The sequence below is a fragment of the Acomys minous genome, assembly GCF_964271855.1.
Source record: "Acomys minous genome assembly, chromosome: 2".
In the NCBI taxonomy this organism is placed as follows: domain Eukaryota; kingdom Metazoa; phylum Chordata; class Mammalia; order Rodentia; family Muridae; genus Acomys; species Acomys minous.
Genome location: NC_140484.1, coordinates 25780665 through 25793344, shown reverse-complemented (window position 1 = coordinate 25793344; position 12680 = coordinate 25780665). Strand labels below are relative to the sequence as shown.

General features: G+C 43.7%; 1 protein-coding gene across 2 annotated transcripts in view; it reads right to left on the bottom strand.

The window, feature by feature from the left end:
• The window catches only part of LIPA (lipase A, lysosomal acid type), a 32914-nt gene extending 22586 nt beyond the window's left edge, over positions 1-10328 (bottom strand). The window contains exons 1-4 of one of the 2 annotated variants that reach the window (XM_084772238.1): positions 10223-10319; positions 8281-8339; positions 7284-7516; positions 5693-5810 (exon numbers count right to left, since the gene is read on the bottom strand). In XM_084772238.1, the coding sequence (XP_084628364.1) occupies positions 5693-5810; positions 7284-7388 (223 nt within the window). In that variant the 5' untranslated portion in view covers positions 7389-7516; positions 8281-8339; positions 10223-10319. Of the gene's footprint in view, positions 1-5692; positions 5811-7283; positions 7517-8280; positions 8340-10222 lie in introns of both variants that reach the window. The other variant, XM_084772237.1, reaches the window with a different exon arrangement.
• Positions 10329-12680: the final 2352 nt, after the last annotated feature.

Genomic DNA, 12680 nt, shown 5'->3' with positions numbered 1-12680 from the left:
CCCTGTGCGGGGTAAGGTGCCTCCCTGTGCGGGGTAAGGTGCCTCCCTGTGTGAGGTAGTCTCACTGTGTGAGGTAGTCTCACTGTGTGAGGTAGTCTCACTGTGTGAGGTAAGATGGCTCACGAGCCTTACGGTAATGATGGAGTAGATATTGTTCTCATCTAACAGAAGAAGAAACTGAAACTCAGAGAGCTCAAACGAACTGCCACGGTCACAGGTTACCTGAGGCTGGTGCTTTTAGTGCACTCACACCAGCTGACCCAGCCTCTAGCTTTAGCCTCCACAGTAAGCCCACAGATCTTTCCAGGCTTGTCCCAAATGTGACCCAGAAAAAGGAACATTTTAGAATCTCAATGCCTTGCTCACTCCAGTCCTAAGAGGAATTCAGAAAGGCCAAGTCTTTGCACTCTAACATTTTCAAAGCAAAATGAGTCAGAAAAGTCTTTGGCTTCCGCTGGGCTCCAGCTTCACTTGGGCCCATGGGGAAGACAGTAATTGCACATGCTATCAATTGTTGACTTAACTCCTGTGATGCAAACACACAGAGAGTTGAGAAGACACCGCCCCAGACGCCCGATCTTCCTAAGGGCAACAATCTTTATGGATCTAATGGAGAAGATACACACAGTCCTTAATGGTCTGTCCTAGCCACATGCATGCACTTTTCACTCCACCCAGAGCAGCAGACTTTTGTACTTGTGGCTACTGGAGACTGTGCTTGTGACTTTCCATATGAAGTACAGTTATCTCAAAAGTGTGTGCATGAAGACACGTGCCCGCATGCACGTGTGTGTGTGTGTGTGTGTGTGTGTGTGTGTGTGTGTGTGTGTATACATCCTTGGTTATGCCACATTAGGTATTCTCCCAGATGCAAGACAATAGCAACAGCTTGAAAGCAGAGGAGGAGTGTGGGGAAAGGGAAAGGAAAGGCCGAACCCTGTACGCTCCTCGGGGCTACACCTCCCCTTCACTCCCATCTCATCAGGGTTGAACCAACAGACTATACAGCTAGCATGGTTTGTGTTACCGAGTTTAAAAGATTCAAATGTAATCCCCTACCCAGTGCACCATCAGAAGCCCAGAAAGCCTGGCCATGAGCTCAGTTCGGCCTGCACACACTCAGTGCCTCTGGCACAAGAAATCAGATGCCAGATTATGTAGGCCTAGCTGCATGAAATAAATAAGTAATAAATAAATAAATAAAAACCACAAGCCAACAAATGGTTTCTTTCAAAAGGAGTGTTTCTCTAAAGAAAGAAAAAGCTAGAATCGGTCAGGATGCTAACATAAATAACCAAATCAAAACAAAGGCAAAGTCTTGTCTTTGGAGGACAACTCACAGGCCATGTTGTAAACTTTCACCTATGACTCAAATGGCTCACTGGGCACTCCTTGTGAAGCTGTGCCAAGGCTACAGTTGAGAAGTCTATTTTTTTCATGTTGTGTGAAATTGTTTCCCGTCTTCATAGCCCAAAATGTTACCTCATCCACCAGGTCATTGGATGCAGAATTTTTCAGATACAAATGAAGTTCTCTTTAAAAACTGGACGATTTCCAAGTTAGGCAACTAGTAAGTAAATCTGCCTCATGTTTTATTTTTAATCCTGGCCCAAGTAGTATTTCCTTGTTTTAGCTAAAGAGAGTCATGGGATCAGCCTGTTCAATACTTATTACATAAGGGCATGGTCTTCATTCAAGGAATACTAACTGCCTCGGTAGCCAAAATGCCCAAGGTCCGCCCTCTCTGCCTTGGCTGTCTCAAGCAGGAAATGACTATATTGATCTGGAACACAAAGATCTAGTTTCCTAGAAATCCGCCAGGAGTATGTCTGAAAGGGACAATCTTTCTCAAATCCGTGGTCCAAGCAAGAAATGAGAGACTTGGAGCATTAACACTCAGCATTAAGACCAAGCAGATGAAAACAAAGCCACCACTTCTCTATAAATGTTTCATTTCTGTGTTTCAGTTCTCTTAAGAACTTAGCAAATACAGTAGTAGCTCAACATTTGATGAGACCGGTTGCTTAATAGCGGAGAAAGATGGCCTAGCGGGAAAGAGTACTTTGTGTGACATCGTGAAGATTTGAGTTCAAATCCCCCACCATCCACATTAAAACAAGCAAACAAACAAACAAACCCTAACATTGTATGAGACATGACGATCGCTGGGACTTGCTAGGTACCCGGCAGGCTGCAGGCTCAGCAAGAGGCCTTGTCTCAAAGGAATAGCGTGGATAATGACAGCAAAGAATACCTAATGTCCCCTCTACCACATCACACACACACACACACACACACACACACACACACACACACACACACACACACACACCCTCACTGAATGTATTTTAAACGGAAAATCGCAAGCATAGTCTCCAAAAGTCTGCTGCTCTGGAGGGACTGAAAAGTGTAGATAAGCAGCTAGGATGGCCTAGGAAGGAACTGTGTGCATCTTCATCCCTTAGATCCATAAAGATGGTTGCCAACAAAATCACCTAATAGGGGAGCTTTAATCAACTTCCTCTGCAAAACTTGCCTAGGACAGAGGAAGACAGAGGATTTGGCAAAGGACACAGTAAGCAGCTTAGCTTACAGGAGGACATGGGCAGAGCAGACTCCTGGCTCAGCCCTGTGTTCACACAGAACCTCTGACACAGTGAATATGTCCACACTGTCTGTAGAGCCCATTTCTCTGTAAGCTACTGCTCCTCAAGAATATCATCCCAATAAATAACTAATATTTTAATGTATCTTATAATTACTTGTTACGGAAAAGGTGACAGGATATTACTTTCTGTATGTTAAAAGCATTGCCGTATTTTTCGGACTATAAGACGCACCCAGTTTTTAGAGCAGTAAAACAAGAAAAAAACAGTAAAAACAGCAATCGGACCATAAAGTGCATCCTAATTTCACCCTCCACGGACACCTACTTTTGTGGGGGAAGTGCATTTTATCGTCCAAAAAATATGGTAATTTTACAAAACAATACTAAGTTTCCATATTCCTTGTTTGTAATTCATTTTCTGTGGTATATGGGGGAGCCTCCCACCCCAAAATAATTCACTCAATTTCTGTGCTGTCTTGGGTGTCAACATGCATAGTCACAAGAGCCTAAGGGTAAGTGTGGTCATAACAGGGGAGAACAGTATTAATGAGGGATATTATATGGATGGCCTAGAGACTGGGAATCAAGAAAGATTCTGCAGGGGTTATGGGTGTGGCTTAGCAGCAGTGCTGGGACCTGTATTCAATCCCCAGCTCTGACAAACAAAAAGGAAAATGACTTAGCAATTTCTAGTCTGGGTCACTATAAGGGTGATGTACTATTAACAGGAATTCAAAAGGGAAGTGAAAGTCACAGGATTGTTGCCATTTAGGGAAGTGTGTATTCTTTCTGGCTATTTTTGGCTTTTAGCAAGGTAGATTAACAGCACTGAGCACACTACTCCTGAATAGACAGACATAGTTAAGGAGGCTCTGTCCAGTCCCTGGGCTTGGGTCATGGAGAGGAGCCATAGGAAAAGCACCTTTGGAGTTCTTAGAAAAATCACAACTCCTTTAGAGAACTGAGTCACAGAATTCCTTCAAAAAGCCCCCTCCGAGGATGGCTTGTAAACATACACATCATGGACCTCCCCAGTGGAGGGTGAAGGAAGACTGGGGGCCGAAAGCCAATGACAGATTTGACTAAGGACACTCACAGTCTGTGTTCTGCACTCTGAAAACAAGACTTCCCCAGCCTGCAAGAGGATCACCTCCTAGGACTGCAGTCTCTTTGAGGGGCACCTTCCTTCACAGGAAGCACCTCCACCTGCCACAGTGTGATGTGTGTGCACAAGACAGGAGCCCAGAATGCCTTAGTTGCAGCGTGGAGACAGCAGCCTGGGGTGGGATGTCAAACAGAGGTGGTCCATTCTCTCAGCATGGTTTTACATGGAACCTTAGAACGGTGGCTCATGTTAGTAATTCTACTCGACTAAGGACATTATTGGGAATAGCATGCATACTTACTTGTCTTTAGATACAGACTAAAACCTGATGCTGTTTTGTTTTGTAAGGAAAAAAAGGAAGGAAACTAAGACCATGTGCTCACTCTTGCATAACATGTGTGCTTTATGTGTTTGAGAGCAGGAGAAGCGGATCAATGCGATTCATCATTCATTCTGTACAATTCACAAGGGAAAATAGCAGTATAGAGCTACAAACACTACTACAAGATCTCAAATGAGTTTCGAAAAGAGCACCGCCATAGCCATGTAAGCATTATTTAGTGCCTTGTGATGGGGAGGGAGAAAACAGGCAAATCACATGACATAAAGAGAAACAGAAGGCAGATGCTGACGCGGAGCTCACATTTGCCCCAGATCTGTACTTTGCTCTGAATAGTCACTTGAGAAGCATGTGAGATAAGAAACACTCTTCTACATGGTCAAACCCTGACAGAAGAGAGAGCTAGCCAATTACTTTAACCCAGACCTCGTTTTTTCAAAAAAAAAGCAATAGGCTATATACCGAGAGATGACTAAAGGCCCTATTACCCTGATACCTGTTACGACTTTCAGCTAGTTTGTCTAGAAATTCCATAACCCACATCAGGACCACAGTTCTGCTTGAATTATAAATTGATCAAAAAAGGATGTAACTATATGCCCAGGTACATACTTCCAATGCAAATCTATTATATACTCCTAGTGAAAGTCGCCATCAATACATGCACACATAGACAGCAATTTTCTAAAAGTCTGTCAAAAGCACAATTCATACATCTGCTGACCTCAGAATTCTCTGGGGGAAAATTTATCTCCTAAATAAACTTGCATAATATACAGGTATGTTTTGTTGTTGTTGTTGTTGTTGTTTTGTTTTGTTTTGTTTGGGCAGCAATATTTGTTAGCCAAAAATTCAAACTAGCACAAATGTTCATTAAATAAGTCATGATACATGTTATACAAATCATGATACAAATATGCAATGAAATACTATGTATCTTCAGAAAAGAGCTCTATGAACTACTGGAAAGATCTCTGTGATTTTTAGTTAATAAATCCATTTTTGTGAGTTTGCTAATAGCCAATAAATAAATAATTCAAAGAATAAAAGGCTGCTTTTTATGGTACCTTTTGAATTTAAAAGGTGGCAACAGAAAAATAATCCATATTGATTTTAATAGGAGTTTGGAAAGTACAAATATTTTAAATGAAGATATTGTACAAGAACACTCTTAAAGAACTAGAAAATAAGATAGAAAAAGAAGTATTTACTATATATATATCTTCCCAGTCTCTTGGGTTTTGGTTTTGGGTTCTGTTTTTTTTTTTTTTGTTTTTTTTTTTTTTTTTGACTTGATTATTTGTTTGTTTTGAAGTATTTGAATATATGACCTCTTCAACAAATTGAGTACATTTTAAATTTCAAAAGCCAACTGTTTAATGCTCACAACAGTCACTTGGATAAAATCCTTCCTTGATAAACAAAATAAGGAGGCATTTTTACACTCTAACAGGAATTTGACCTTAGATCCCAGGTGCAGACTGTGATATTAGACAAGCCAGCCTTGGTTTAAAACAGCTGCGTCAGCTTAGCTGGTACTTTGGCCTCCAGCCATCCTGTGGCCACACTGTGAAGTGAAGTCGGACAGAGCAGTGACTTCCAAACGTCCTTCCATCCTGCCACAGGAAACACCCCGTACCTTTCTCAGAATGGTTCTTGCGCCCATGAGGGATTCGGTGAAGAGATAGGATATATCCGTCTTCTGTCTGGACCAAGTGCTCCTCACTCGCGTATCCCCAGTAGGTGATTATTTCTGTCTGGGGAGAGAAGGGACAGTGGGCGTTCAACGGCAGATGCGGATCCTTCAGTCTCCAAAATTTAAACACAAAGCACAAAACAAACGCAATGACCTTTTTTTTTTTTTTTTTTTTTAGCTACTTAAAAGAAATCATTGCTGATTGAGTCCACTCCTTCTAGTAACCAAGATCCCATCTCAAGATCCGGTCTTTATTCTCACAGGGATTTGATCACTCTAGCACGTTCCACACCAGGTGTATCAGACCTGGGCCCTTGTTGCATCCACCAGGCCTGCCAGGCACCAATCAAGACTGCTTTTCTAAACATGTCAGTGAACATTTTCCATGTTAGAAAGGTCCTAACCCTAGTAATATGCCTAAAAAAACTTCATGTGAAGAAAATGAAACTGTTTGACGAAGAGAGGGAAAATGGGAAACTGCCGTCAAATTCACTTCTACACAAGGAAAGAGAGATCCGCGGCGCAAACGTCACTGAGAGTTCAGTGGGAATGCTGAACTCAGCTCATTGGAAGCTCTAAGCGTTCACTAGCCTCTCTCTCTGCAACTACCTGGAAGACTTTAATTTAGTATTCCCTTAAGAAGAGCAGGAGGAGGGGTGGGGCTGGAGAGATGGCTCAGTGGTTAAGAGCACTGCCTGCTCTTCCAAAGGACCGGGGTTCGATTCCCAGCATCCATATGGCAGCTCACAATTGTCTGTAACTCCAAGATTTGACACCCACACACCAATGTACACAAATTAAATAAATATTTTTGAAGAAGAAGAAGAAGAAGAAGAAGAAGAAGAAGAAGAAGAAGAAGAAGAAGAAGAAGAAGAAGAAGGCAGGAGGCTAAAAGAAAACGTAATGCTGGCCTGTGCCATGCCCTACTCTCCTGCCTCCAAGGATTGTTCCTGTCTCTGCAGTCAGCCATTCTTCAGCTGGGTCAATCCATCTTCTGTTTCAATGCTGCTGCTTGCTATATTTTCTTGCCATTGCATTCTTGCGTGCAGTTTTTCCAGATTTCACTGTTTACTTAAGATTAATAATTTTGAAATGCTATAATTAATTCGGGCATTTTTTTTTTTTTTGCGCAAACAGTTTCTAACAGTTCCTTCTAACATGTTCACAGCTGTATTGAGTTACATTTCCTGAGCATTCTCAAGCATAGCTCAGGTTCAGCTGAGCTCAAAGGAGTCCTTGTGAAGGGCTTACAACAGTTTTATCGGTTTTAAAGCATGGTTAAAATTATTTAAAAATGAAATTACACACATTATAGAGCGTAAGTTGTGTATCTTGCTCAGCAGCCTGATGAAGCTGGTTATACGTAAGCAGTGTCTTGTGGAAAAAACTTTAGTAAACGTCATCTACAATTCATAACTAGTGAAAATCATAATGAGCCATAAAGAGCTTATAGCTACGACTCCGTATAGCTCTATGGTAAGAAAGCAACGCGCGTCATCGCTGCATTTCGAAAGCACGTGACTTTTGAACTCACCACATTCATGTTTACTTCAGGGTCCACAGCTGATACAGTCCCCATGGGCCTCCCAGAAAGCAGAATCCCAAGAACGCCGCAGACCACCAGGCCCAGGAGCTGCATCTTCCTTCTGCTTAAAGCAGCCCTCTGAATTCTACCACAAAACACACATCGATAGAGCAGGGCCCTCTTCAAAAGTCTTGAACCAAGTCTGGGATAAATCAAGTCCCACTGAATGACTCCAGCCGTCTGTAGGGGTGGAGGGGGGGAAAACACCAATTTGTTCTTACTAGGAAGCCTCCAGAACCACCACTCCCAGTTAACACACGCAGCCTTGTACACCCACCTACCACCTCTTCACAAAATTAAGTAATTTCTAGAGAAGCAGCACACAGGGGAACTTAGGATAAGATAATGGAAGAGCCATACAATTCCCCACTGCTCCGCCCTCTGCTTGAGATTTAAAGATATTTTTAAGCTCAGCCAACATTAGCTCTTGCCTGCCACTATATCCGAAATTTTTTTCATTCCCAAAATTATATGCCAAGATTCAAGACTGTTAACAAAAATGAAGGGAAAGGAAAGAGAAACCCTCCAACCATCAACAAAGATCACTCCAGTGATGGCTAAAAAAAAAAAAAAAAAATGCTCAAAATTACAGGGTAGCAAAGCACTGGGGATGCTAAGAATGAAGTGGCATGGGTCTCTAACAATGTTCAGACTTAGGCTAGAACAATGTTGGGACGGTAATCCAGGCCCTTAAATGCATATAATCATTTTAAAGGAGGGGATCCACCTTTGGCAAGAAGAAGGGCCCCAATGCTAATTCCTAAATCCTACTGTGATCCTGGCACTCTAATAAAGCCATTTTGCTGGGGGGGGGGGGGGGTGGATCACATATTCCTAAAGACTTGTACATAAATTTCAGAAGCTTTGTATTTAATGGCCAAAAGCTAAGGGAGAAAAAAGCCGAACCCAATGAGTGACTAGATTAATAAGGCATATATATACGTACATATGGTTATGTCAGCAGTGAACACACAGTATGGACCAATCTCAAAATAACTGCTACATCTAAGAAGTCAGGCAAGGAGGGTAAGAGAGGAGAGAGAAGGAATTATTCCAACATAGATAAAACTTGGAGAACATGTAACCTAGTTTATACTAACAGAAAATAGACTAACATCTGAGTAGAAGAAAGGGTAGGAGGGAAAATTCCCGGTGGAGCATGCATAGGGACTCCTGGGTCAAAACTTAGGAATTTCTACAATGTGTCCTGCTAGTCAAAGTTAATACCTCAATACTGTTGTCTGAAAATAATAAAGGCTTTTTTTTTTTTTTAAAGACTGGGTTTCTCTGTGTAACCTGGGCTGTAGTGGACTCACTTTGTAGACCAGGCTGGCCTGGAACTCAGAGAGATCCTCCTGCTTCTGCCTCCCATAGTACTGAGATTAAAAGCATGCACCATTGCCCATATTAAAGCCAAGTATTTCACATTTCTTAGGAAATTGGCTCTCAGGAGATTGCAGGAGAGAACTGACTCCCTTGGGTTGATGCAATTGCTCCTGAAGTTATTTTTTTTTCCAAGCAATAATGAATCTCAGCATTATCTTGAGTTTGAGCTGCCCAAGCAAGACTATTGCTTTAAGTTACCACAGGATGTGATGTGGCACTGCCTAAGGCTATCTTTTATGTTAGGGTCCCTGATCCCTAGGTCCCTCAGGACTAGAGAACAAAAGGCAAACTGAAAAGAGGAGGGTGTGAAAAAATAAGGGTTCTCAGCACAGCTTAAAATAAGCAAGTGACCCTGATACAATCTCCAAATGGTACTCCCTCCAGAAGGGGGTTGAGGGGGAGCCACTAGCCTGGAAGGTCACCCATTTGACTTTCCTTCCAACACAGCATGGTCGATCAATAAACTTGACAAGCAAATCTCCCTTAAGAGATTGTGTGAGAAGGCTGTGAGTTCAGTGTGCTATTCTGGACTCTTAGAACACCTTTACCAGCCCAGCGTGGTGGCGCATGCCTTTAGTCACAGCACTGGGAAGGCAGAGGCAAGCGGATCACTGTGAGTTCAAGGCCAGCTGGTCTACAAAGCGAGTCCAGGACAGCCAAGGCTACACAGAGAGACCCTGTCTCCAAAACAAAAACAAAACAAAAGAGAACACCTTCGCCACAGTGCTTATGGCTTTGCAACAATCCAAGTCAAAACCTTTCTGCCTTCATTTCATCCCAGAAAGAGACAAAGAAGGGGGCAGAGCTGAAGTCGGATTCAACTTTGAACCTCCAGGACTCTGCCAACTTCTGCACAAACTAAATGTACAAATGCTGCTATTGAAAAATGGGCCGGGGCAGCCCCGCAGTTCTGTGACAGATGAAAACAAGAGGCCAATGCCATTGGGCAATGCCCAGCCCGCAACAGCGCCTCTTACTGTCTACCACTTCTGTACCAACTCAGCATTACTTCTAGGCTCATTCCCCCCCCCCCTTTTTTTTTTGTTTGGTTGGTTTGGTTTGGTTTTGGGGGGTCAAAAACTGGAAGCAAAGGACTAGCCTTATCACTGGGGTTTTAACTTGGACCCACGCCCAAGTTTGCTGTTGGCCATGCATTTGGCTAACACTACCTGGGAGAGCTAACAGGAATAGACGAAGAGGACTGAGAACCAGGCATTCTGGCTGTCCCTCAGATCAGGAACTCTGGGCAGGGTCCCTGACCGGCGATTGCTCCTGTCCAGGAAGCGGGAAAGTGGCCAGGGAAAGACAGACCACTTCTTGGAGCGACCTAGAGCATCGCCACCCCCAAAGCACCTGCAGGTACCCGACATAGAAAGTGCCCAGGGAGCAGAGCAACTAGAGGCCAGATAACGAGGTGGGGCCTCCCCTCCCAGCCCTAGAGACCCGCAGGGCACCAGCACCCGAGCCCGCTGCACGAGGCCAGGCCTGAGGCCATCACTCACCCGGTGTGGTCTTCCAACCTGTCTCCAGGAGTGCTTCCCACTGCAGCCAGGCGAGCGTGGCCAGTCCCGAGACTACAGCGACCTGATGGGAGGACCGAGCCGCCCCCCCCTCCCCGCCCAGGGCCTCCTTACAGCCAATCAGAGCAGTCCACCACCGGGAAGTGCTCTGGTGACTCCACCCCTCCCAGCCATCTGCTTAGCCCAGGGGAAGTGGACTCCGAGGAGCATGCGCCTTCTGTCTGCCCAAGGGACCCAACCCAGGCAGGCCCTGCTCCCAGCTGAGCCTCTCAGAGCTGCTCCAAAACTGGCAGTGCCCTGTACTCCAAGCACTTAGCAGGCCATCCTAAACTTTTCACTCTCATGACCCCTTTTCACTTCAGAAACTGTCATTCAACCTGCGCTAGATAGGTTACAAAGTAGATATAAAATTAAGCAGTTTTTTAAATAATAAATTATAAGAAAATTATTTTAAAACAATGCTTTGGTTTATATATACATTATATATACACATACTTACATATATGTATAATTTTACCATTTTCTGAAAACAAAAATAAATTTGTGTACTAGTGAAACAGATGTGCTTATTTTTTAACATAAAGAAATCTTGGCTGAATGCTTGATACTGCAGGACCCATTCAGCCACACCCACAGTTTTCAGGATTGGTTGATATTATGATGTTATAACTATCGACAATGAAACCACTGCACATAGATATGTAGGACAGAATTGCACAAGTATGTTTAGAGCCATTTTCAAAAATTGCCGACGTTCTGTCCTACCTCAAGCTAAACTTCAGTTTCCAACTTTTTATGAAACTCACTCAGGAACACAATCAAATATTAAAATCAAACACTGACACAACAGGATCCAAAGGTATGCCGATTTTATAATCTGAGGAGCAATGGCTGGAAAATAGGAAAACCCTTGGCCTTCTGTAATTTAACTGTTATCTTTCTATAAGAGCAGAGTCCTTTGTATGTGCCGGTATGAAGTCATAACATAGTCACTAACATGAACAAGGCTATTTCCGGCACTCTGTCTGTGCTGCGTGCTAGCACACACAGACAAACTGCACATGTTACATGTCCAGAGCCAAAAATGCAGTGATGTGCAAAATAACATAGGCGAGTGCTGCCAGAAACAAATCACCTTCTTACACGTTTGATTTTAGATTCATGTTTGGTCACCGCACATTCAGGAACCTTTTACTGTTACGTGTGTGTGTGTGTGTGTGTGTGTGTGTGTGTGTGTGTGTAAAAGTGTCACACGCCCATGTGTGGTTGTAACCTACAAATTAAAAAGTTAGAAGATAGAACACATGAACTTTATAAAGAAAGACAGATTACAAGCTTCATATAACATGCGTAGTGTGGACTCTGATATGACGTAATCTTGATTATACAGGGTACACTTTCTAAAACCCTGTTCTGTTCACGTTCTAATGGGAAGCGGCACACTGAGAATAAATAACTATATAATAATATGTGAGGTGTTCCAAAGTGCTGTGAGAGAAGGATAAGGGAAAGTGATGTGTACCACGCATGTACACAACCAGCAAAGAACTCTGCACAAGCAGCATCTGAGCAAGACAGAAAGAGGCAATCTGGAGCCGTGCAGACACTTGAAAAAGACACTGGGATGACAATGACAAGACCCAAGGCCCTGAGTCTGGAACAGTCACATGGCCTCTAGCTGAAGCAATGAGGTCAGGACAACTAAAACAGAACAAGTGTACCCAGAGGGGAAAAGCCTGGAATACTGGGAGGAGCTGGTTAGCTCGGGGCTAGGTGATCAGTCTTCCCTCTTCCTCTGACCAAGAAAATAAATTAGTGGAGGGTTTTTCCACAGAAGGCAGTATAAGGCAGCTGAACAAAATGGTTACTCTGGTAACTGACGCCAGCTGTGGAGACAGTGAGACCATCAGGCTACTCCAGAAAAGATTTGGATAATGGCAGTGGTAGGAGTGGGCTGGGAGAGCAGTCAGCTGAGGCTGTGCTCAGGAAGGCAGAGGAGGACTTGCCAGTGGGCTCCAGGGAGGCATGAGAGGGAGAACAGAGCCAAGGATGGCACTGCCACAGTGAGCAAAACAGCAGTACCAGGAGTTAAAATGCAGAGAATACCAGGAAAAGGAGGTGAGAGGGAAATCAAGCTTGTTGTATAATGGATGTGTTGACTTTAAAGAATTTCATCGGGCAAGGTCACATCTAAAAAAGGGAAACTGCTGGGGGTATGCCAAACATAAGAAATGGTTGCAAAAGTAAAGGTATTGCTGAAAAGCTGGGCCAGCAGTGGGCAGGTGCCTGGGAGGTTACTAGTAACAGTGGGAAGGGCTGGGGCACAGTAGGGAAAAGCAATGTCATCAGAGGTTGAAGGCTGAGCTGCAGCCTCTGTCACAGACACCTAAAAACAGTAGAAGGATCTAGAAATATGGGGCTTTCGTTTCCCTCTGCCCAG